Source organism: Hippichthys cyanospilos, chromosome 11, assembly GCF_059441005.1.
Source record: "Hippichthys cyanospilos isolate Australia breed blue-spotted pipefish chromosome 11, RoL_Hcya_1.0, whole genome shotgun sequence".
Lineage (NCBI taxonomy): Eukaryota > Metazoa > Chordata > Actinopteri > Syngnathiformes > Syngnathidae > Hippichthys > Hippichthys cyanospilos.
Window position 1 is genome coordinate 1,883,460 of NC_142379.1, and position 26,622 is coordinate 1,910,081.

The window sequence follows — 26,622 nt, forward strand, 5'->3', positions numbered from 1 at the left end:
TGCATGTGGCAAGCACGCCGACGGGGCGCCGCGTTTTATACGCTTGCGCGCCCCGTCGGGTCGCCGCGCAATGGCCGAGCCCCCGCCCCCGCACAACATCAACTCACAAATTATTCCTCATAAATGACGTCCATTTCTCGTGGGGCGACGGATCGCGGTTGATCCGTACCAGTCACAAACCACGGTTCGGCCCACACAAGTACTGTATTTTTATTGATTTTTTTGAGTCCAAGTTGAACCCTATTTTTACTGGGTGAATTGAATAAGCACACCTCAGGTCATGCGACCAGGCCGTCAGCACGCGCACCTTTATTTGGAATTCATCAGTCTTTATTTGGTAATAGGATTCTAGTCCAGTGTTGGTGCGCTCATCGAGACCAATTCCAAGGTTTTTTTTTTCCCCAAATCAACCGCGGTGCTCGGTTCTGCCAGCAGATAAAGGTGATAAAGACGAGACTTCAAATGAAGACATGTACCCACATGGGGCGATGCCTGCTCACCCAACCGTAGAGCAAAGATCCGGCTACATTTTCTTTAGCTGAACGCCAAAGTCGCATGTAGCAATTCTGAAAGTGATCATGTATCATACGAGAGGCGAAATGTATCTCGTTCTAATGTATTTTTCTCGCTAGTTCACTGGCGGGGGAAATCCCCACGGTGGCGTGCTACGGTTTATTATTTTAGCCTTTGCATGAGCCTTTCTTGACCAAATGAATTCACGTGCAATTTGTGAGAAAATCCATTTTGAAAATGAGTTCTTTTATTATTATTGTGTTAAATGCATGACTTAATCACAGCCGAGACCATTTTCATCATCCGGCGTTCGCCTCCACGTCGCCAAGTCAGTTTTACACATGAACAAAAGTCATCCTTCCTTTTCTGTGGCGCACATTAGAGTAGAAAACTCTTTCATGCATATTCCGATTTGTACGTTTGTGCGCGCACTCATGACAAAGGTGAAGGTGAGCCCGTGCACATTGAGGGAAGCAAAATGCTCTCAGGTCACCGTAGTAGCAGCTTTCAGAGGAGCGAGCGACCCGTCCAGATGACAGCAGAGATAGTAGACGAACACCACCCTCAGGCTCTTATCCCTCAGCCCGTAGATGAGCGAACTCAGACAGCGGGGCAGTAGAAAAAAGAGGACGAAGAAGAAGCTCTGGAGCCGGGTGAAGACCGTCCAGCGGACCAAAGGGTAGAGAAGCGTCATGAACAAGGTGTAGAGCACCGAGAGCAGGCTGAGTGCCAGCTGCGCCATGTGCAGCAGCAGCGTGTTGCGAGCTTTGCGAACAGAGTTTTTGTCTGAGGCCGCCGCTCGGGCCGACAGCGCCACGCCCGCGTAGCTGAAAAGGATGCTCAAGCACGCCAAGATGAACACGAAAGACGTGTAAGTGTGGTAGTAGACTTCTGAAACGGGCGTGAGGAACATGGCTTTGAAGGTGCACAGCTGCATCGTTTGCACACTGGGCAGCCGCTCAAGGGGCAGCGTGAGCAGCAAAAGCCCCAGAATGGTAACGTTGAGGAAACAAAATGCCCACACGGCCAACACGACCCAGGCCGCGCTCTCTCTGGTAACGACGGAGGCGTGCCTGAGGGGGTGGCACACCGCCACGTATCTCTCCAGCGACATGGCCACCAGCATCAGGGGAGAGATGCGACTCAGAAGGTTGCCCAGCATGGCGAGAGCGCCGCACAGGGGAAAGCTGAGGACCACGCGAGCGCTGGAGAGCAAGTAGAGCACTTGGCAGAGGCTGAGCTGCAGCGTGTCGGCCAGCAGCAGGTGGTACAGCAGGATGTAGCGCGACGTCTCCCGAAAAGCCCGTTGACTCCTCAGGGTGAACAGCATCACCGCGTTGACGAAGAGGAAGGCCACGCAACACGAGGCGGTCAAGGCCCCGCCCGCTATCACCTCTGCCGCGCTCAGCCTGATGGTCCCGTTGGCTGCCGCCGACGAAGGCTGCATGGGTGCGGACCGCGCGGCTGAGTAAAGGGCAAAAAGTGAAGCCGTCGGCTTCCGGGCTGCATATGGCAAGCACGCCGAAGGGGCGCCGCGTTTTATACGCTTGCGCGCCCCGTCGGGTTGCCGCGCAATGGCCGAGCCCCCGCCCCCGCACAACATCAACAACTCCACATTACGCCAAGAAAGTTTTTTTCTTTCCTTTTTTGTACAGAACCCATTCCTCATCAAAGATGTCCATCACCAGCGCGGTAACAGTCAGGGGACACCATCTCGAGTCGACCCTTTGTCACACACCTCCGGTCTTGTATAGGTTAGTATACTACTGTTCTGCATAGGATCATAACCGAGAGCGGCTTTGGGTACCAGTTAAAAAGTGGGACGGGGATCAGACACCTCAATACGCGGATGACATCAAGCTGTACGCTAAGATCGAACTTGAACTCCACTCCCCGATTCGCCTCACGATGGCTATCCAGCAACGACATCGGGATGTCATTCGGACGAGACAAGCGAGGGCGAATGATAGCCCTACCTGAAGGCAGCATAGCTGATGTGAAGGACAGCTCCAAGTACGTTGGAATTCCACAGGCAAATAGCAATCACGAGGAGGCAGATTGGAGGGCGACTGACTAGTTAGCCGAATGGCAAGAAAAAGATCCGGGCCATAAACACATACTGTATGCCTTTCCGGCAATCAGATATATTGTTGGAAAAATTCCATGGCAGCTGGGGAAGATGCAATTGACTAAATATCTGATGAAGAAAGCTCCATGCAATGCACAGAGGGCTCTAACCCAAAATGGTTTCACATAGTGAAAGATGGTGTGCAGTGGACTACTGAGAATCCAGCGCACCATCCGGGAAGAAACAACAGGCCTCCAAGAATACCTCAAGATGATGGCCTTCACGGACTCAATGTTATGTGAATCTCTCAGGTAACAGAAGGATGGATGGATGGAAGAGCCCCTCCAGGGCATGTACCATCATCATCAAGGACAGCTTGTTTTTATTATTCATTATTATTTTAGCCATTGTAGTCCGTATTGTGATTGAGGGACAGAGCCACCGTTGGTGTTCAGACAGTGTTTTGGGTATTTGCGCTTATATGTAATAATTCTCTTCCTTTTCATGATATGGAACAACATATATCTCAATCAAATGAAACCAGGGCACCATCCAAGTGTTAACAACAGGCCTCCAAGAATACATCAATATGACGGCCCCCACAAACGAAAGGCTCAGTGAATGCCTCAGACAACAAAAGCCCAGTGAGGAGAAGGAGCCAGATGGGCTGCCATGGAAGGACGAGCCCCTCCATGGCAAGAACGGGCCCTAAACACAAGCTCAATAGAGGCCGGGGTCTACGACACCAGAGAGCAACGGCTAAGATTCCACGCAGAACCTTCACGCTCCCACGCCTCTGGTAGAGGACCAGCGTTTGAAGGAAATACTGCCCAGGGTGGGCAAGGACACTATTATATACAGACGGTCCTCGACATTCGAGCTTTGGTTTAACACATATGCGGAGATATGAACATGAGTCATCTGTCATCTTTCCGCCATTGATACTGTAGTTGTGCTAACGGAGCACGCGTACTGTGCGGGATCCGGATGTAGGAGTCACGTGACGTACAGATGGAGAAGAGGGTCCCGCGTGATTCTGTCTAGGGACATAGGGTAAACGACGGACTCGCTATTACTCTGAATCTGGACCTCCTGTCAAGCTATTTTATAACCTGAGACATACGTTACAGATCCCAACGCCCGGTGCTGCGTTGGTAAACAAACCTTCTACCCAACATCACTCTCCTCAGGCCATTTGGTCACGGGTTACTCCGGTGTTCAAACGTCATCTTGTACTTCTACGCATACGAACAACAAATTCGTGTCAAAGTCGGGTCGTTTGGAACGGAACGCGTTGGAAAATTGGGCTGCTTCTGTATATACGAATATATAGTCCGAGGCTTGCGACTGTATGCTAGGTGCTGCTAATGACACCTGCGTGAAAGTAGCACCAAAATAGTCTTGGGGCTGAAGTTTGTTTGGATGACATCAATGTTTACTGTTTTTTGGACCTCTCTTAATGATGTGCTTGGCTTCCTGGCCTTCTGGGGTACCGAGAGCGACCATCTTGTTTTCAACATCTCTGACAGAGTCCCCAAAAGGCTCATTTAGCCGCATTAATAATTCAAAATGTTTTCACCCAATGTTGACTCCATGAAGGAGTCCCGCGAGCGTCACGTGCGGGTCTGCGGGGACACCGCCCGAAAAGATGCAAAAACAAAAAGTTAGTCAGAAGTACATGATGTCATGGTGGACATTTTGGTCTTTGTGTGGTTGTTCTATGAACATGGATGCGGAATTCAAAATTGATCAGTTTTTCTCTCATGTCACGTTTGAGCTAAAAGTTGTAATTGTTTAACAGATAATTCTTACGGCATTATTGATTTTCCAAATTAAGAAGAAAACAGTATTTTGGGGGGATTTTTTCCCCTCTGAAGTCAGCTTTGCTTTGCACACACGTTTTCTCCTGAAATTCCTCCATTTTGGCAGTTATTGATATTGCCACAGCCAGGTTTGCGAACAAGCAAGTGCGATGAAAAAGACCCATTATGTGTGTTTCAAATATTTTGTTTTTTCCTTGTTTTGGATTGCTATTAAAACATATTCATTGACCAATATATGAACAACTATAATTATATTATTATATATATATAATTATATATATATATATATATATATATATATATATATATATGTGTGTGTGTGTGTGTAATCATTCCTACGCTGATTGTTTCTTAAAGTATGCAGTACTTGCACAACAGTAGGTTAGATATCAAGTGAAAATGTAGTTAAATCACATAGCAAAGTTTTTAGATCACCAATTCGACAAAATTTACGAATGTAGTGTAAAAAAACCTTATGGATTTTGACAAGCCTCATTGTTTTTGTTTACAGTACCTGGTGTTGCTATTTCACCCACCTCGCCAGCAGGGGGTAGCATAGTACAGCACATTGAGAGATTCAGAGGCCGTGACCATAGTTCATGCATGCATCTTTTGCAACTGCGCCATCTAGAGAAATAAAAAAATATGACAAGGGTTTCATGAGACCTAATTTTCCCATGACTACTTAACAGAATTATCTGTCAGTTTGTGTTTGTCCAGAGGTTTATGAAAAAGTTGTCAAGAGGGTTGCTGCTATCGGTACTTTTAAAAGCAGCTCCTTTGGCAAATGGCGTTGCGGTGTCTAGGTACAGATATGATCTGTAGAATTACAGATAACGAAATGTAATTTTCTTTTAGTGCTAAGGTGGATCAATCGGGGAGCGCACGGCAATTAAAAGCGGTGATTACTCAATCCGGGTCTTTTCTTTGTGACCGAGATAAAATCGTTTATTAATTATGGAAACAGCGCCAACATTACGCATTTATATCATGTTAAATGACGGGTTTGGTTTTCAAAATTTGGGTTTCAACACTGCAAGGCTTCAAAGTCAGGGCAAGGTTTCAAATGAGGGTGTTCAATCAAGTTTGGACGAGAAAGTTATGCCTTTAAATTAGAGTAAATTGTATAAGTGGTTCTGCAAGATCTTTTTTATTTGCATGTTGTTTAATGGGCAGCAGATGGCAGTGTGGCACAAGCGCAATGCTTTGTCTTGCCGTGTGCCTCCACTTGTTGTGCAGCTCATTACCCATCCTGACCGACGCTGCCCCATAACACCTCAACATCTACTTTCTTCTTCTTGTTTTTGCAAACCGGCTCCAAGTCTAAACGATTGGTTGGCAATCCCGAGCGCCACGCAGCAACGTGTTGCTCAGCATCCTTCGGGTTCACTTCATGGGACGAAAACGGCTCGGTGGCAATAAATAGCGCATCTTTATTACCCGCGTCGGGATCGTCTTATCATAATGAATTGTGATAATACTGTTTGCTGTCAAAACATCCAAATAATCTGGAGGCCAAATTACAGTCCAAAAATGCCCGACAGTATTTTTCTTTTTAAAAACTCGCCACTTTTTTTTGGTGCCGTCTGCCCTATTTGGCCCAGCGCCATAATATCCCCATTACAGTCATGGGGAGCGTCTTTGAAGATGCGTCGATAATAGGATCTCTCTGCTTAATGCGAGTAAATAGCTTGGCAAATGACTGCGGGAAGGAAGGCGTCAGTCTTCCCTTCCTCTCCGGCTAAATCCAGTTTTTTTTTTCCCCTTCCGATACACTAAACTTCATTCAAAGACGATTTCCTGCTATTTTTTCTTTGTTTTGGGTAGACAATGGCGTACTTCTCTTGGAGTATTGGAGCGCTGAGGCATATAATTGAATTAGTACGCTCGCGCTATTTCAACACGGGGATTTCATAGCGGGGCTTCTCAGTCAGCGCTAAACTAAGTTAAGCTAATGTAAATAGCGTTGACGAACTCTCAGCGGATGGGGAGTTTGCAAACTTTGACTCGAAGATTTGACGTCGGAATTTAGACACGTTTGAAACACGTACCATCAGACATCGGACTTCTGACATTTCAGAATAACGTCTGAGAACAAAGACGGTTTTACTTTATGTACCGTACTTTGTTCTAAATTGATACATCTGAGACCTGTTTTTGCGAATAAAGGAAAAATTCTGAGATTGGTCAGAATTCTGACTTTAAAATCAAAATCTGCCTTCTGAAAATTCCGACTCACTTCATTATTTTCGATTCTCACTTAAAATTCGACCTTCTGAACTTCCCGGTTGCCTTCTTAATTTTCAAATTGTCAAAGTCAGAATTCTAATAATCTGATAAGAATTCTGAGAATAGTGAAAATTCCGACTTAATAGTTGGAATTTTGACAGAAAACAGAAAGTTATTTTGAAAATAGTCAAGAATTCTGTCTTTTAGAAGTAAAAAAAAATTGTGAACAATTCTCACTTAGAATTCCATTTTCTGAAAACTCTCAATTCTCACTTCAAAGTCAGAATTCTAATTTCCAACTGGCTTTTGAGAATGAAGTCAGACTTCTAAAACTAGTCCAAATTCCGACTTTACAGATAGAATTCTTACTTTCGAAACCTCTGACAAACTTCTTTATTCCCAGTTCTCAGAAATTTGACTTCTGATTATCTTCTTTATTCACAATTCTCGAGCGGCGTGTGGACACGGGGGCCCGTGACACATCTTTGGGATTCCGGACCTTCTCTCTCCGGATGACCCCTCAAGGTGAACTCTCGTGCCGCGAATACTAAATATGGCGGGATTAAACATTTCCTCTCTTCTGGCTACGATCTAATCAGTTGTCTGGCCGCAGTAATCCCCGAGGTTGCCTATCTTGCCGACTGCTCCAGCAACTCTGGAATTCTTCCAGCTATTAGGTGCATTTATTTAGGAGTTTCGTTTCACTTCAAACACGGCGCAACTCATTTTGCCCGATGCTTGAAAACATTTGAAGATTAAAAAAAAAAAATATATATATATATATATCTAAGTTCTGCTTATGAAGGTCACATGACCAACGAGTGAGCCCTGATTGGTTGGTACAAAGCCTTCAGCACAGGCGATGTCATTTAAAGTCAAGAGTAAGTGAAACATTGTTTACAAAAAGCAGTAAAACGTGTTACGGGTATTAATTGTACATGAAAAATAATTGAGTTGAATAAATTAGACAATATATAGATTGCAGCTAAAAATGGCAACATGAAAGGACCATCCTATAAGAAAGTTCTGCACATGCTGCCTTCAAATCAGTATTCATAATTATAACTTTTGTCCAAATACGCAGGATTTTATTTTTTTAACACATCAAAACTTCCAATAAATGTTTGCTGCATTTGTTCCTCTAAATTTGAATAAAATCGTCTGGAATGATTAAAGGTAAGAGAGATTTTATTTTTGTTTTTTTAATCCCACAGCACAAAAAAAACACCAATAATTTTTTTGTGACATGATTTTTGGAACAAAAATAGCAAGATTCGTTATTAAAATACGATGAATAATGACGGCGATGTCACATGAAACCGATTCATACATGATAAATGCATTTTCCCCGGAACCTTTTAAAAACGTTTCACTCTTTTGCATTTTAACGTGTTTCACACATTTAATTAGTTTGCTACAAGCAAGATTATTAAACGTGGCAGCATATCAATTAGTTGATAACTGTGAATTAGCAGTAATTAAATGAAAGGAAACATCATGTTGAGTGAGGCTAATTAAGTATTAGCTTATAGTCTTCTTATCTAATGGGATCCAGTACAAGAGTTAATTTCAAATTCAGCCTTCGTAAAAGTGATAAGGATCTGTTTTGCCTTCATTTAAAACAGGGATAATTATTATTATTATAGATTTAAGAACAAGCTACATCATGGACAGAAGGGATGGGCAAGTAACAGTCTATATATATATATATATATATATATATATATATATATATATATACATATATATATATATATTTATTTATTTATGTTTTGGTTTGTTTTTTTTGGCAGGGGTTGCTGACTAGTTTTAACAAGAAATATCACCATTTACCACTAGATGACAGACGTCTCAGGTGTCATATTGCCCTAGACCAGAGGTCCAGAGGTCCCGGATTGTCGGTCCGCGGCCCAGTACCGGTCCGTGGATCAATTGGTACCGGGCTGCGTGGACCGCACCAGAAATAATCAACTTTTGATGGCCTGTCAGAGTTGGCTGGTGTTTGTGTTGTTTTGCCTCCCTCTTCAGGCAATATTGTGTAATTTTCAGTTAATTCCAATATGTATTACGATAGGCTGATTTGATCACATGACACCTCCGGCACACGGGGTAGCGATGATGTCAACTGAACAACACGCTCTGTGTGTAATAAATAATGGCAGTCTTACTTGATGTAAATAGTTAAAAGCATATTAAGGTAAAAAAATGAAATAATCAGCAAATATCTATCTTTGGCTGACATTTGAAGGGCCGCAATCGGTCGGCCGATTAATCGGTCAGGCCCTAAAAGTCATTAAACCCCTTGAATGCATCAAGTGTGCAATTAGTTCTCCATATATATATATATTTTTTTTTTTTTAATGGTTTGGTGACCACGCCAGCATCATCATTTTCGTCAGATGCTCGTCCTGTTTCCACGGCGCGCGGCGAGACGAGCAGATTGTAAAGAAAAGCCATTTGATGGAAGCGCTTGGAAACGCCATCAAAAAGATGCATTTTGCTTTTGCGTGAAACGGCATTAAAAAAAAAAAAGAACCCCGCGGCTCGGCCGTTTCACTTTTAAGGGGAATTAATCTCAATCAAACAGATGCTGTGATATGCTATAGCTGTCATTCCATTGGAGGAGTATCAGTCTGCGGCTTGCTGATATTCCAACTTTAATTAAGTCTCTGGTGAATTCCGTGCGGAGGAACCCCACCAGTGCTCCAATCCAAACAGATGGCATGTTATTTATTGCATACCTTATGCCACAGGTACCCCCCCCCCCCCCCCCCCCCCCCAACTTTGCCTCAAATGACTCGGGAAGACAACATTTGCCTCTATGTACTCTCGGCGGGGCGGGTCCGCGCGCGCGGGCGCTTTCTCCATGTATCCAAACACGGCGGGGGTGGTTTGTTTTTAATTAGATCCCCAAAATACAATACGGAATAAATCAAACGGCCGACGCCTGCTCCCCGGGCGGACTATTTAAAGACGCGCGGGCGAGGATGAATGACTTTTGAATACGGCGAGCGGGCCCGGCTCGCCGTCGTCATCCATCCTGGCGTCGGCCCGATTTGTAAAAAGCGGATGACCTCATGCGGCAAACGGGCCAACGGTATCCCGGCTAATGGCGCGCCGACGCTCGGGTGTTTTTTATTTCCGCATCATTTGACGCCTTGGTCGCGAGCGGCGGGGCCCGGCAATCGGTTTCATCTCGGGGAGCCGCGATTAGGCAAAGCGCGTCTGGAGATAATATCCAGCCGTTTGCGCAGATGAGGCGTGAATGGCGGAGCTATACGTCAAAGCCGCCATCGCGGGGGGTGTCATTTAAAGCGACATTACGCAACTGCTTTACCTCAAAATAATCTCAATGTCATGCTCTGCGTCGGTTATGTAATCGTAGCAAGGGCGTCGGATATTTGGAAAGACAAATATTCCTATGATGTCACAGTTGGACTATAAAGGGGCAATGGGCTAGCCATTTATTAGCACGTCTGTGACGTTTGCATTGTTTTGTTAGCATTAAGCTAAACCTATAGTTGTGAGGCAAAGTTGTGAGATTTTAAAAAGTATCAGAAAATCAAACGTAATGTTTGCCACGAGAGGAACGATATACTTTTCAAATTAAGAGAAAATTCATTGGAACATGAAACAAATTCATTTATCATTATTTTTGGTGATCACGTGAAATATTTTCCGATTTTCTTTTGTCCTAGATGAAAACATTTGCAAACATCTGATTTTGACTTATCGGATACTTCTCCATCTAGTGGATGCATAACACAACTCCGGCCACTACTTTAGCTTCTACTCTATGTGCCTTATAATGCGGCGCGCCCTATGTATAAAATCAATTTTTAAATAGGCCGTTTGCTGAAGGTGCGCTTTATAATCTTAACATAAAACAGCTTTTTCCATAGGCAATTTGAAAAACGTCGTACTTGTCTGTGTTGCGGGGGGTTAAAACATGTTTTTCATCGATTGACAAAATCATAGAAGGCTTAATCATTAAAATGATCATCATTCAAGTTTATTATAAAGCCACTTGCATTCACTGACACCAGACGCAGCTTGTATACAAGACGCACTTGTATTTCAAAGCCATATTTACTGACTAAATTATGCAAAATGCAAACAATTCCAGCCCCTCCTCGCCCAGTCCATTTGAAACAAGAGAATCGAGCACATCGAGAAAATCCCGCTTCCATTTTCTACCCGCGGCTCGAGATTGTCTGCGGCTCAGCGAACTACAAATATTGCAAACTATTGGGAAAGTCAAAACAAGAATAACTCCTAGCCCGCTTTGCCGACGTTATTGACTTGGAGCTGTGCGCTTGTGTACCTCGGCGTAGCTAATCTGCAATTAAAAACACATTCTGGCGTTCCACCTTCCATCTTTTCTTTCATCCTTTTTGACTTTCTTTGGCCGCTGTATTACACAAGCCAATTGACGTGCTCGGGTGGTGAAAACAAGCGCAATTACTGTTATTTCTGCATTGAAAGATCCTCGCCGGCGCTCATCTGCTCTCACACTCTGAGCTTTTCTCGCCGCCGCTTGTCACTAATCTACACGGCAAAATGTGAGATGGAGAAAAAGAAAATGCTGTCGTGTCCTGGAAAAACAACTTTTCCAGTAAGTGGAACACAGCGAGCGTTCAATCCGACAAACTCGGAATAACTCGTACCGTGCCACCTATTTTCCCACACTCCTCTAACCCTCATATTTTTTTTATTTTTTTTTTTTTGGGGGGGGGGGGGTGCTGTAAATAATTACACAGAAGTGGATATCTGGATTTTAAAGACGTAGAATTACATCCTTGGGGTTTAACGTACCAGCTATTTTCAGCCACGCATTTATTCTAATATTTAAAACCAATACTGGAAATAAGTACAAAAGATTCAATCAATGCCTGCATTGTAAAGACGTTAAAGTCCGTCTTTGGTCTCAAAGGTGTTATTTTCAGACACTCCTTTATATTAATATTTCAAAGAAAAAACACGGTAAGTACATGATTGGCTGGGCGGTACAAACGTATAATTATGTCTTTGGTATGGAATGAGAATTTTTAGATGTTCCACCTTTGAAAAAAAAATGCAAATAAGGGTTCTTAGAGAGCATTCGGAGCCTGGAACAAAAAGTACCCCCCCCCCCCCCCCCCCCCTCCCCCAAATAATAAAAACAATTGTTGATTTAACAACAAAATGACATGGGAAGCAATACATCTATAAAGAATGTTGGGTTTTTTTTTTCCCTCCCCCTCCGGAAACTCATGTTGGGTGATGATAAGCTCTTACGGCGTTGACTGAAATCTTTTTCTTTGTTCCATTTTACAAGACGCATATCCAATTATTAAGCGATAATGGCTTCTCGGCGTCATTTTCCGGCCTAGCATTATACGGCGCCGTCTTAATTTCGAGCTTAACGGAGCGCTTGAGCTTTTTTTTTTTTTTTTTAAGCGATAGCGGCTTTTGTTTGTTTGTTTGTTTGGCGGTGGCAGAGAGGATCGGGGGCGGGCAGATGGTTGGCCAGCGAGGGTGTTGATAATGTTCCTCAGCTGGGAAGCAAAACATTAGCTCAAGGTCAATGGCGGTGCCTAATGACTGCAGATATGGAAACGCCACGCCGCTCGTCTGGATCCTTCCTCGCCGCCTTTCGGCAATATTTACTTGATTTGCAGGGCGAATATTGGCGCAAAAGAATTTGCACGGCCAAGTCCTGGATTTTTGCAGAAGACTGAAAACGATTTTAGGATTTCATTTTTGTTGCCCATATGAGCCATAAAGTGCAATTACACATCTGCTACTGTAGATGGCGATGACGCTCTCAATGTCCGTGCAAACAGTAGTACGCGCAATTTTGACCTGTATTTTGTCCAGAATTTCACATCAAAGGGAAAGCACTGAAAGAACACACTAGGGAGCTGAAATTTCACCCAGAAGGGGACAACATGTTACAACCGTTAACATGCTACACCGTTCAAAATGGTCCAACCGTGTAGTTATCACGCTACCATTAGCGTGACACCCCTTAGCTAAAATACTGCGAGAATGATGTGGAAGAGAATGACCCGAAAATAATGCACAAGAGTTAAAGACAAATAATACTACCGAAATTCCCCAAATATAGGATGAACCTGTGTATAGGATGCACTCTTATTTTTCGGGGCAAATTCTGGTATTTTCTGCATTAACGTGTATAGGATGCACCAAGAGTTTGGCGACGATGTAAGGATAAATCTCATCTTCCTAAATTCTTCATATTTTCTTTGCTTTCATATCCGTAAATTATATATTTTTGTTGTAGGTTAAGTGTTTCAGATTTCCCATAATCTAAAAAAGATGACATCTTTTTCATATTCAATCATGGGCAGTATGGTGAAGCAGTGGTTAGCATAACTGCCTTACAGCTGCGAGGTCGAGGGTTCGAATCCTTCCTCTGTGAACTTGTTTATACATTTACACTCATTTCAGCAACAAGCTGCCATATGTTTTATTTTGTTTTCATATATGTTTATTTTGAAGTTCGCGGTGTGTTCCTGCCATGCATGATATAAACACTTTTTTTTGACAGTGAGCGTACAATAAAAAAAAAAGAAAAATGCCTCGAGCGTTTTTTACTCAAGAATTAGTTTCACCACTATTGTATATATTATATCTATTAAAACTATAAAGTTGGACATTCACATCGGCGTAAATGCTGCGTTATATAATACAAAGGGGAGCAGTTAAACACGACAGACAAGAAGATTCAGTTTCCACACGCTTGGACTAATAAGAGACGTCTTGCGATGGCAAATGTCCATTTGTTTACAGTTCCTCGGAATAACCTCGCCTAATGTGCCGCGCGGAATGCTAACGTCCGGCGTTGTTTCCAACGTTTTGTTTCATTTATCTGTTTGGTCCAGCCCTCGTTTGTCTGTTAGCACGCAATACTGGCTGCATGCTCTTTTTAATTACCTCATCTCCCCCGGCGGGATCAATAAAGCGCAATCATTTCACCTCCAATTAAAGCCGGGCAAACTTGAGCGTCGTGTCAAATCGCAAAGTGCTTCGCCTCCACTTTTACGCCGCCGTCTCCGGGGGGAACGCAAGCTTTGAAAGGTGAATTCAAACCTTTATTTCTGAACACACGAAATGTGTTGGAAAATAATTGCTGAAAGAATACTATGAAGAAAAGTGCATTTTAGAAATGTCATAATATTTGTTTTATGGTGACAGGGATTTCCCCCTCAACATTATTTTATTTTTTAATGCACCATCCTACCTGGAAATTGATTTTTTTTTTACAATATTTGCATACGAACCCGTCGTGTACGGTGAAAAAAAAAAAAGTAAGATGAAACATTTAATACAGTATTTGGGAGTGGTGATAACAGCATGGATTATTTTGTTAAGATTTTGATGACTCATTTTGGAATTTTATTTTTAAACACCCAACATAACAGTAAACACTGAACAAAAGATAATTCCCGTATTTTAGAATGCATATCGTTATTTAAAGAAGAAACGTATGTTAACCCTTTATTTCCCAAAACGCCCATTCAAACCTAAACCCTGCTGCACAAAACAGTTTACAGTTATTTGTGATGGAATGACACAAATATCAAAACTTGAAATGAAATTTGTTGTACTCACCAGAGATTCTTACTATTTAATTGACAATACTCACCCGGTTTTGCTCCTCATTGCTTGCATAGTGTGGTAGGCTGAGCAAGGCTAGCAAGCTAGCTAGTTGCTAGCGGCTAAAAAGTTTTTTTTAAGCACTAAAAAATCTTTTTTCGGGTTAAAACAAGACTGCGTGGCAAATTAATCGTTTCTTGTTCATTTTTTCTTGTAAAATCCGCCTTGAAAATTACTTTTTTTTAATATCATTTGACTTCCTTAGTCACCTGCGAGTAATTATGATTGCGTGGCTGTTTTTTTTTTAACTGGACCCGCCTCCCTGCAATTTGATTGGCTCTACCTCGTAAGGTCTCATCAAATCAGAGCATGAAAAATGACTGACGTCATTCGGAAGTCATAAACGTCAAGGTAAAAGTATTATAACGTAATTTACACACCAAATAAACATATGCCATATTGTTCCTGTATTTTCCTATTCACAAAGCAGATATTTTTTATTGACATTGTTTGTTTCATTCTCTTAAATTTGCAAACAAAAAAGATAAAATTATTTTGACATTTACTCAAATTTGCTTATACTGTATTAAGTCTGTGTAAAATATATAATGACTTCAATGTTACAATATGTAATATTGATCTGAATTGTCTGTGTTCTTGTTCATTTTCATATTGACACAAGAATTGTTATTGCATTGAAAAGTTAGAAATTAGGTAAAAAAAATCAGATTTATGTTTATGGTGATGCTAAACTAATGTACAATATGTCACAGACCAGCAACTTAGAATAGACTATAAATCTGACAAATAATAAAAAATAAATCAAATTCATACAAGTGGAATTTGGGCATGCTATAAAATGAGCATGTGTGTTTTTGCCAGCGTCTCTCACACACACTCTTGCTCACAACAACAACAAAACAACACATTTGGTTTAAATCAGATTTTAATTCACACTTTTGTCCCTTTTTTTTTTTTTTTTTTTGCTCATTTCTGTTTTACAGCGGCATAGTTGAAAAAATGAATATTCAATACTAAGCTGAGGGAAAAAAATCTCACGCAGTCTCTCACACACATACACACACAATTAACCCCCAATCCCATAAAAAGCAAATTACTTACAGCGAATTGAAAACGTTTTTTTGTTGTTTATCTTTTTTTTTTTTTTTTTTACAAAATGAGTTCTCTGTGGCATGAAGAAGAAGAAGAAAGGTGAGCGTCGGTGGTCCTTTTTTTTTTTTGTACAGTGATAGCTGACGTTTGATTCACCAACGGTTTTGCAGCAAACTCAAAGGCCATAACGGTGATCCTTTTGTCCATTTTGGGTGATGTCACAGAAGGAAAAAAAAACATACTGTAAGACAAGTACTTCAGTAATAACAGCTAGAATATCCGTTTTATATAGTAAGTGTCTATCGTAATGATAAATACATACATTTTGTCTTTTTTTTTCCCCCATCCATTACAATCCTTGTTTGAAGAATATAAAGGAGTATTTGGAGCACGCACAAAAGGAGAAAAAATGTTTTTTTTTAAAAATTAGAATAAAATAAAATGCCTTTATTGTACAAATGTGAAATACAATCAAGGAGAACTAATAAGAGCTTGTAATAATATCCAACCCTCTCAGACTCAAATTAAGATTCAGCACTTTTTTTTAAGTGTGAGTAAAAATTAGCTCATAATATAGTGATGTAGAATACCATATTTTTGGACTAAAAGCCACACAAACAAAAACTTTAACAGAAATCTGATTTTTGTTCTTTATAAGACCCACGCATCGTGTAACATCAGATATTTACGCAGAAAAGTGGTAGTGTATATGAAAGTGTTTTAATATTTTGATTTATTTACACTTTTTTCCCCCCAAACTGCTTGGTTACATGCCTGCACAATTAGACATATAAAACATAAAACCGACTCACTTAGTTAGAATACTGCACCGACGTAAAAGTAACATGTCTGATTACGTTAACTTTTGGAGAGCGCCCTCTGGTGGCATGTAAAATATCAGGTTAAACCCCAACTCAATGCTTGCCGCAGAGTTCAATACGTGAGAAAAAAGTAGCGGCTTATAGTCCGAAATATGAATAGAAATCACGTCTGTCTGGAAAGGGTTAAAAATAATCATCGGTCTAAGACAAGTTACGATAACTACTCCGTTTGAATGACTTTTCCTCCTAATATCTAGACTATGTTCACAAGTAAATGCATTTTTCTTCAAATATTACAGAAAATTTGGAGTACCTTGCGATACGTTTCCCCTTTTCTGTGTGTCTCCTCGTCCTCCTTTATAGAAGACAACAGCTGTCCACGACCATGTCGGAAAATGCCATGAAAATCAAGTTAGAACTATTGACTTTTCTTGACTAAAATTCAATACTTACATGTTATTTACATTCCGTTTCTCCCACGGAAAAAAATCTCATGGAACACCTCAAAGAATGTATACAGCGTCGCTATCCAATGAAAAGCGTCTATCGCCAAATTATTGACTAGCAATGAACATTTTTTTGTTGTTTTTTTATGGATAACGGTAGTTGATCCTACTTTTTACACCTAAAGAAGTATTTCGCTAAATAGCGTCATCGTGAGCAACATTAGAATACTGTCCATGGCAGCCCAAATATGAGAAAAAAAAAACATGGAGGAAAAATACCATATTTTGCAGAAGAGGATTCGGCCCATTATAAAAAAAAAAAGTTGACATGATTCTAATTTGCATCCCAGAATTGTGGTTTTATACTGAGAATTCTCACTTTAAAGTCACAAATCTGAATTTATGGTCACGTCTTGTTTCTGAAAACAGAAATTACGATTTCATTTTAAGTGAGAATTTCGGGTAATTCTGCCAAAAATCTGAATTCTGGCTTTGAAGTGAAAATTCTTACTTTGAAGTGAGAATGGCGAGTTTATTTGCAGAATTTGGACTTTTTTGGAATTCAGAATTGAGAATTCTGACTTTGAATCCCGATTTCACGCTCCAATTTCTCACCTCAAAGTCAGGATTCAGACTTCCGAGAATAAATCAGAATTTTGACTCATGTAAATAAAAACCTCAAGCGTTGACCAATCGGTGGTGATAAAAAGACAGAGAGGAGTAAAAAGATCTAATGTTTCACGAGGCCTCGTTTTCCCATCACTAAAACCGAGGCTGCGATTCGTTGCCGCGCCACTAGAGGGAGCCGGAGAATCACTGAATAAAATATCCGACGAGCTTTTCATTGAACGCGATAAACAAATGTGACAGGGATCCAAAGAATCAACAATATTCTTCACTAATATTCACGTTATAGCAAAGTATTTAACAGCAATATGCACACATCGAGCATAGTTTTTTTTTCTCCCCCATTTCCACACAAGAAATTACCAACACTTCTGGGTTCCACTCACTTTGGGGGTTTTCACATTGGAGGGGGTCGGGGGGGGGCGGACCGAACTCTTTCCTCTCTGATCTCCATACGAATCCTGAGACAAGAAGCAGTTGGCGGCGGCTTTCCTCACTTTTGAGCCCTCGCAAATTTGTGCTTTTTAAATGCCGGCCCGGGGAAGAAAACAAAACAAAAAAAAAAATGGCCAAGAGGACGCGGTTTTCTTCGTTTTGCGTTGGAGTTTGGGATCTCGCTACGTGAGAAAAAAAATCCCCCCGGATGCTAACAAACTTGGTGAACGCAACAAAAAAAAAAAGCTTTGATTTGAGTTGACGTTATATCGCGAGAAGGTGTGTGGGAGAAGGTGGCGCAACGTTCAAAACAGACATGGAAGCACCTTCAAAAAAAAAAAAAAAACATCGTCCGCAATTGACGCTCAAATGAAATCGAAAAAAAAGGAGGAAGTGACACTGAGGCAGCTTCAAATTGCATGTCTGTTGTCAAAAAGGAAACAAAAAAGATGAGAAGCCTAAATGAAGTATTCCTTCTTCTCCTCGGCGTGCACGTGGTTGCCTTCGGCGTTGATGATGGCCGTGTCGGCGTCGGGGGCGTCCTCGGACCCTTTGGCCTCGTGCGTTAGATACGTGCCTGGCCGCAAAACACAGTTCATGCCAATGTGACCTGCTTGGCGACCAGCCGCCACTAGAGGGCCCCCAAGAGCACTTTGCTGAGGCAGAACAGCGGAGTTAACCAAACTACGACGTGGGGGCCATTTGAAGACCGCCATCCACATATGCTCAAAATACATTGACATGGCCCACAATGCCCTTTTAAAAAAAGTAATAAACGGGTTTGATGGCAGGCCCCAAAAAAAAATTCATCACGTTTAACTCTTTCAGTGCCACAGACGATAATCCTCGTCTTTTAAAATTGTAATGACGATAATAAATAATACAATTGTGGTCAAATACGTTTTTTTCACGGAGGGTAGCCGACACCCTTGACTAATGTTTGATTACTATAAGCCGATTGAGCAATGTAGTGATAACTGTGACCATTGGATGGCAGCGTTTCCACACTTACAGAACAACAAAGATATCAGCTAGATGCAATTGAAAGTAAGAAATCGATCTTTCAAATGATGCCACCCGTATTCACAGACATAGCGCACAATATTCTGCTCAAGACGATCTTTCGGAGGCAATTGCTAGTCAAGGCAGCAAGAATAAATGCAAGATGTTGTAGTTTGACTTTACGCGTGCATTTCGTGGGCTATCTTCCGGGCTTACCTTTATGTCTGGCCAAGTAGCGGCCCAAGACGATGATCAAACACAAGGTGATGAAGACCACCACGGCTACCACGCCCCCGATCAGAGCGTGGTCGGGCCCGTGCTGCCCGATGGCGTTGGGGTCTGAACCGGGACACCAAAAACACACAGGCAGCAAAGAGAAAGTCATGCTAGTCATACATACACCGAACGCTCATCACCTTTTTTTTCTAGGTCTTCGATGGTACTTTCTTAATTCCAAGGACAAATTAATGACATAGTTCTTTACTGCCATCTATAGCATAGATCTCAAACTCCAGTCCTTGAGCTCCGGTATCCTACATGTTTTTGACCTTTCTCTCTCAGTAACATCTGATTGAAATGATTTGCACGATTTTCAAGCTCCTGCTTAGCCTGCTGCATTTGAATAATGTGTGTTGGGAAAAAAGACCTGGAAAACATGCAGGATACCGGACTGGAGTTTTGACACCTGGGATCTATAGGTATGATGGAATCGGATCTCTACTATGAAAAAAAAAGAAAAACGTTGGCAGGAGTCTCACTTTTATCCCCAAATTCCAACTTTATTAAAGTCAGATCCCTAAAATTCGGACTCTTCTTACGAGTTCTGAAATTAAGGTGAGAAATCTGAGTTTATTCTTAAAACTCTCAATTTAGAACAAGCATTTCTTTATTTCGGACTTTATTTTGGGGAAAAAATGTGCATCTTATGTTTGAGGAATTCCGGTATATGCCGTCAAATTTAGAATTGTGAGAAGATTCAGAAATTTCCCTTTAACTCTTTCAGTGCCAAGCGTTATTTGCAAAGCAATCCCCTAGAGGGCCGCTATATTTAGCATTTTCACTCATCTTTCAAGGCCTACAAAATATTGTGTGCTATGTCTACGTAAACATGGGTGCTATCATATGAAAGACTGACTTTCATTCTTTACTTTGAATTGCATGTAAGTAATAGCTATGTCGTATATGTGGAAACACCACCATCCGCTGGTCACAGTTATCACTACACTGCTCAATCGGCATAATATTAGATAAGCATTCGTCAAGGGTGTCAGCAACCCTCCATAAAAAAGTATTTGACGAGAATTTCATGATTTCTTATTGTTACCACTATTTTAAAAGACAAAGATTCTCGTCCACGGCACTGAAAGGGTTCTCTGTTGAGGTGAGGATTCTGAGATGAAAGTAAGAACGGCGCCAACTATTTTTTTCCTTCCCTCCGCCGCACGCCGGCATCGAAGTCGAAAGAGAGTAATAGAATATGAAAAATATCGACACGGCGCACACAAACGCCTCCTGTCTGTTGCCTTTCCAGTAGCGCGAGCGCGCTCTGGGTCCGGCCGCTACTTGATGAAAGCGGCCCGCAAATAACCCCATTTTCTAGCTCACGGCTCGCTTTGTTAGCTCATCCATCATGGGCCGCACGCGCCGTGTCATGTCGGCCGAGGCGGGGCGCGCCGCGCGTACGCTGCCGACACGGAACGTGATTGCCTGATGCCGGGACGGCGCTTAAAAAAAAAATAACAACAAGAGAAAAAGCTCTCGGCGGGGGAAAGCGCACGAGACGCGGGAAATCAAACAACGATTACCGGCGTGCGTGCTTTGTGTTGATTCGCTCACCTGAGCGACCGGAGCGAGGGCAGGCCAAGTCGCAAAAAACTAAATCGTCTTTGAGCTCCTAAAGGAGCGCTTAAAAGTCAGTTCCACGTCCGTGCACGTTTTCATCCGGAAAGGCGAAGAAAACCACAGCCCCGACCGATTACACGATTATTTATTATTTTTTATGATTAATTAATACTAGCTTTCTAAAGAACAGAGTACTGAAATGTAAATCGAACGTTCTACCTGCAAAAAATAAGTGTCTGTCGTAATTATGATTTTTTTCTAACCCCTCGTGTCGATTTTGACCGATTTGGGCCCTTGTCCTGGACGCATCTAAAAAAGCATTAATAAAACACTAGGGGGCTAAAAATGACTTTTTGGGTAGTGGTTCAAAACGCCACCATGTTTTCATTCGTAAATGCTTGCAAATGAAATTTATTTGATGGTAAAGTTTACACGGTAGGACCGTTGACACCCAGGGTTTTAAACGGATCGATTATCGCAATCTGCATGTTTTAATCTCGCATGACTTTAACTATTCACGCTCGACGTTAGCGAACGTCAGCAAAAGTCATGTGCGCAAATACATGTAAATATTGTCTGTTTATTTGTAGTTATGAAATAAATAGCTGCTACGTTAAGGCTTTCTGTTAAATGTGATGAGGCAAATTATGACCTTTTCATGGCTTTTTTTAGATAGCATTCTATATGACGCGGGCCGCTAAAATGTGGACGCTAGGCCACAAATGGCCCTCAGGCCGTAGTCTAGTCAAAATTTTAGCTATTACGGGCAAATAATGAACGAATCTATCGATTAATTTATCGATTAATCAATGAATCTCTCGTTTGATTTTTAGCGCGTAAAAGTCAGTTCCACTTGTAAACTGCAGGGGGAGCCCCGGCGCAAAAACTCCCTTTACTGCAGCCATCGCTCAAGTGTACTTAACCGCGCCGCATCTGCTGCGGCCAGGCCGACATCTCCGAGTAATTACGACACGCCGCGTCGCCTCGCTCGGCTTAATAAAGCATATTAAGGCGCATAATGGCCGCCGGTGATGAATCGGGGCACGGCGATGACATTTATGGCCTATCGGGTGCGGCGAATGAGTCTTCCGGGCCGAGGCCGTCCGAGGAGACGGACGCTCGTTGGGACTTCCCGGGTGTCGTCCGCATTTCCGCTCGAATCGTCAATCGGCTTTTCGGAGACTTTGAGAATAAACTCAAACAACGCTAACTCGTTCTATAAGAGTGCGTAACAACGACTCGCATTTTAAGGATCAACGATTAACGGGATTTTGAATAGTTCATTCATCATTTACAGCTATATTGTCCTCATCTATTATTGTCATTGTGTTTTTGGAAAACATTTATTCATATTTTAGCAATTTTTTACATATTTTATTGCCCAAACCAATAACTACATTTTCTAAATTCATCATTGAATATTTTTTTTCATCATTTACCTGTGTAATTAAATTATATTTTAATATTTTTTTCATTAATTAAATTTGATCTAATTTTATGTTTTGTTTTTTAATTTTCATTTTCACACTGTCAATTTAAGAAAATGTCCTGTTTCGAATGAAGGGATGAAATTAAATCATTTTAAAATCTTATTTCTTGATTACTTGACAAAATATTTGACGGATTATGAAAATATTGTTAGCCGCAGCCCTAGAAAACAAAATCTCATATATATATATATATATATATATATATATATATATATATATATATATATATATATATATATATATATATATATAAAATGAATTAACTTTCAAAAGTGTTCATATATATATATATATATATATATATATATATAAAATGAATTAACTTTCAAAAGTGTTCATGGCCACTCTCAAATGGAGATTTTTTTTTTTTTAAGTACGATTTGAATGAATACGGAGCTCCATTAGGACTCCTGGCGCGAAGCAGCTGTTGGTATCGATTCCACGATTGAGTTGTGCCCGATGCGTTTTGATGGAAAGCGGCTGCCATACCGCCAAACTGGCAGATGGTCGTTGTATGGGGAGGCCTTCAAAGGAAAAGAAGAATGGCTTCAGGTGCCTTTTAAAAAGTCAGCATTTACACCCGAGATTTTCAATGACTTGGGAGTCAAGTAAAGCAAGTAAAAAACAAAAAAAAAACTAGGTCTGTCAATGAAAACACGTTAACGGCCGTGATTATTCCGCAAACATTAACGCGCATTAACTCTACCATGTCTTCGCTAGCAAAGATGCTAAAAGCGGGTGCAGACTCGGACTTGTCGACAAAAAAAGGACATAAAGTAGGAGGAATAACGCTATTGCTAGATGGATTTCTAGACACTGCGACATTTTTCTGAAGCAGTCACTTATTAGGATTCAAACGATGGGTGCGTCCAATACGCGTGCGCGTCCTATAATCTAAAAAAAAACAAAGGAGCGTTCTCACCGTATACGAAGAGAATATAATCGGCGCTGCTGGTGCCCAGATGGTTGCTGGCCTCGCAGCGGTACGTGCCGTTGTCGGTTTTGTTGAGCGTGGTGATGGTGAGCTCCCGGCCCTCCACGATCATGCGCTCCACGTCCGGCAGCTCGCCGCCGTCTTTGGACCACAGGACCGGTTCCGGTCTGGATCCCAGAACAGAGATTGGCTGTATTCTTACTTGGAACGATTACCGTAATGGGACGAGCTCCAGTCAATTAACAGAGGTTGTTACGACATTATTTTCAATAACAGAAGCAAGCAGGCTGAACAAACGTCCGAGTCCATCCTTGCACAGGAATACTAAAACCCAGACGGTCATATCAAGGGTATGATGTCTCCGGCGCGCAACCTGGGAAATCTGAAACACGCTAAACTTAACCCGCAACAAATATGTACAGTAATTTACGGGTATGAACAAGTAAATATGAAGATTTTAATAAAATGACATTGATTCTGTTTCACTATAGTTTTGTCGCCAAAATGTTGGCGCGTCTTCTACACGGAAGCGTAGACAATACAAGACTTTGACCCTAAAATTAAGGGTGCATCCAATACGCAGGCGCGTCCTATATATGGGGCATTCCAGTAATTGTTAATTGCGGCCCTTGCTAGGAACAATATTTCCATCGCTAAGAATTGAAAGCAAATCCAGGCCTCACATGGGGTTTCCTTTGGAAACACACTCCAGTTTGAAGTACTGGCCCTCCTGCGGGATGATCAGCGAATGCCGAATCTCCAGATGGGGGGCGTCTGAAAACACACACACACACACAGACGGTCAAGAGCGGGCCGTATCCCTCCGCCTGTCTTTAGCTACTAATCCCTTACCTGCATGCTAATCCTCACTAATCCCGGCGGAAATGCAAAACTAAACCCGCAGACGTACGTGTAATCTCAATTCTAGTATTTCCTTCTCAACGCTAATCTTCACGCTAATCCGTCCGCGGATGTGTGTGGATGCGTGCGTGTGCGCGAGACTCACAGTGGACCTCCAGGACTTCGGTGGTCATGTAGGGATTGGACAGAGACACGTGGTCCACCATGCAGGTGTAGGCCACGCCGTCGTCGCCTCGGTCCACCTGGAAGTTCAAGCTGCTCCTCACCGTGAACGACTTGCCCGAGGCGCTCACCTCCGTCTCGCCTAAACAAACGCAAAAGATGAGAAAATTTCGCAAAACGGCGCCCCCTGCTGGCGAGCGATTTATTTCATTTTTACAGCAGGGCAGTTCAAGCTATTTTCAAATTTTTCTCCCCGACATTTTTGGCAACATATACGTTTTCGTACATTTGATAATGGTTTTCTACCAAACACTTTAAAAAAAACGTTGACGCTAATATTTTGCCTTTTACTGAAAAGGTACAGTAAATCAGCTCAGAATATCTTATTAGTTATATATCATTTACGTGTATATTGTATAAAAAACAGCTGTTTACAGAACCATTACCCATCATATTTGAAAAAAATACATACATATACTTCAAAAAACTTTCCCTCTTTAGTACTGAATGAGTTAAATACGGTAATAAACTTGAATAGAGTCACTAACAGACAAATTCAACTCCCACTCTTTTATGTGCTGTATGCATTATATGCATGAATTTATTATATGCAACACTTTGATTGACATTTTCTCGATTAAAACAACAGCTATTTCCAGAACGTTATTTAACGTCATTCGAAAAAAAAAATACGTATTTTAGTACGTCTTTGCAATTGAATGAGTTAAATCATAAACTTGACTATAGTCCCTAAAAGACAACTTGAACTCCTGTATGCATTTTATGCTACACTTTGATTGACATCAAAACAAGAACCGAGGATTTAATGTCTGTACTCCTTAAAAACGTATGATTACGTCTTTGGGATTGAATGTCAAAATACATTTGACTAGCGTTCCTCAAGAACAAATTCAACTAATACTGGAGCGCGTACGCTTTTCGTGTCACACTTTGATTGACATTGTCTGGGTTAAAACAAAAACAACAGACTTCCGGCACCACGGAGGAACATTTGTCAAAAGAAGTCAGACCAAATGATGGAAGCTCAGCAGATGGTGCGGCGATCACACCCAACACCCAAAACGCTCCGCGTTACAGCTCGGGTGGCTTTATTATCTCCCGCAAGTTGAAAAGACGAAAAAAAAAACAACAAAGTGGCAAATCTTTCAAGACGGCGGTATTTTGAGACACTCGTCTTTTTAACGCGGCCCGGGCCGGCCGGCCCCGACGCGGCGTGACAGTCGCTCTTTATTGGAGTTTTGCACTTGAAAGCCTCTTCCCGGCGCGTCCGTCCGTCTGTTGGGCCGGCGGGTCGTGATTGATGGCGGCGCGGCCGAGATGCGAAAGCGCGGGCGCGTTGTGAAGCCGCGCACGTCCGTTCGGGGGAGCCGTGCGTCTCGGAGGAGATGACGCCGGCTTCTGGAGCGCCTCGTCAAAAAAGTTTTCTCAACAACTTGAGGTGTCGAACACGCCCGTGGCTATGCGCTCCCGGGATTCTTCGGTAGGCGCACGCGCACGTTGCAAATACTGTATAAGCGCCGGACTCAAAATTCTGCCTTTGCGCGGTGCTTTTTCTGATTGTCGTGTGGAGTTTGTAAGTCCCGATATTTTGGACTCATTTATCGACGTGAAAGAGCTCAACTCAAGCTATGAAATTAGTTTTTCATATTCATATCTTTTTAAATTTGGTTAAGTATTGTTTGAATTTGGTTAAGTATTGTTTTAAAACATAATAAATATGTAATGGGGAGTGGAGGGTAAGCAACCGTTCTGATATTTTAGACTCATTTATCGACATGAAAGAGTCCAAATAAAGCTATGAAATTACAAATCAACATTTTCAGAGGAAAAATAAGTTTGTCGGCGCAGACAGGCTATGTATATCATTATAAATTTGGTTGAGTATTGTTTTAAAACACCACAAATATGTACCGGGGTGTAGAGTGTATTTACAGTGTATTTTTTTATTTGTTGACAGGAAACTAAAGCTGTGAAATTACAAGTCAACCTCGTTGCAGAGAGGCCTATGGTTACCGTTATAAATTTGGTTAAGTATTGTTTTAAAACAATAAATATGTAATGGGGAGTGGTGAGGCTACTTTTTTTTTTAGAGGCAGCCTTGATATCACACATTTAGTCCGTGTATTTGTATTGTATTATAAGTACAGTAATTGTATGTAAATATTATGCATTTTGTTAAGTATTATTGTAACTCAGAGCCAAAGCCAATTATGGCGCCGCCACCACAACATGGCTCACCCAAGGAAAAAATTGGAAAATTAACAAACTGGGGCAAAACAAGGAAAGTAGGAAAAAAATCATATGCAGTTACTAATGAATACAAAATAAAAATAGCTTTGTATGTTGTGCATCATTTACTGGAATACCAAAATAAAGTGGTTGGTGACGATATAGCTCATTTTCAATTCATCGATCTTTAAAAAAGACAAATGAATCGAATTAATTCATTTTATGAAGGCCTACAGAGAATCTAGTCTCAAAAAGAATTGGATTTGGATTCCTTTCTGTGAGGGATAGCGCTTTGTCTCACATGAGATTTGTTTGCAGAGTGCAAGGTGTGTTTTTTTTTTCGGAGTGTAGCACAATTCTTTTTTTTTTTATTACCTCCAGGCACCACTGAGGGCCCACCACTA

At 41.7% G+C, this 26,622-nt stretch overlaps 2 protein-coding genes across 4 annotated transcripts in view; both read right to left on the reverse strand.

Moving 5' to 3' along the window:
* Positions 1-997: 997 nt before the first annotated feature.
* LOC148415417 (odorant receptor 131-2-like) lies at positions 998-1,894 on the reverse strand. Its single transcript, XM_088427767.1, has one exon. The coding sequence runs from the start codon at positions 1,841-1,843 to the stop codon at positions 998-1,000; it is 846 nt and encodes a 281-aa protein (XP_088283893.1). The 5' UTR covers positions 1,844-1,894.
* Positions 1,895-15,163: 13,269 nt separating this feature from the next.
* The window catches only part of LOC148415418 (cell adhesion molecule 2-like), an 84,522-nt gene continuing 73,063 nt past the window's right edge, over positions 15,164-26,622 (reverse strand). For all 3 annotated transcript variants that reach the window (XM_088428207.1, XM_088428208.1, XM_088428209.1), the window contains 5 exons: positions 23,952-24,110; positions 23,629-23,719; positions 22,934-23,112; positions 18,896-19,018; positions 15,164-18,254 (listed from right to left, as the gene is read on the reverse strand). In XM_088428207.1, coding sequence (XP_088284333.1) covers positions 18,136-18,254; positions 18,896-19,018; positions 22,934-23,112; positions 23,629-23,719; positions 23,952-24,110 — 671 coding nt within the window. In that variant the 3' untranslated portion in view covers positions 15,164-18,135. The remainder of the gene's footprint in view (positions 18,255-18,895; positions 19,019-22,933; positions 23,113-23,628; positions 23,720-23,951; positions 24,111-26,622) is intronic.

Bases quoted from the DNA above. Each gene is read 5' to 3' on its own strand.
- LOC148415417 (XM_088427767.1), bottom strand. From the start codon at position 1,843: ATGCTGTTCACCCTGAGGAGTCAACGGGCTTTTCGGGAGACGTCGCGC.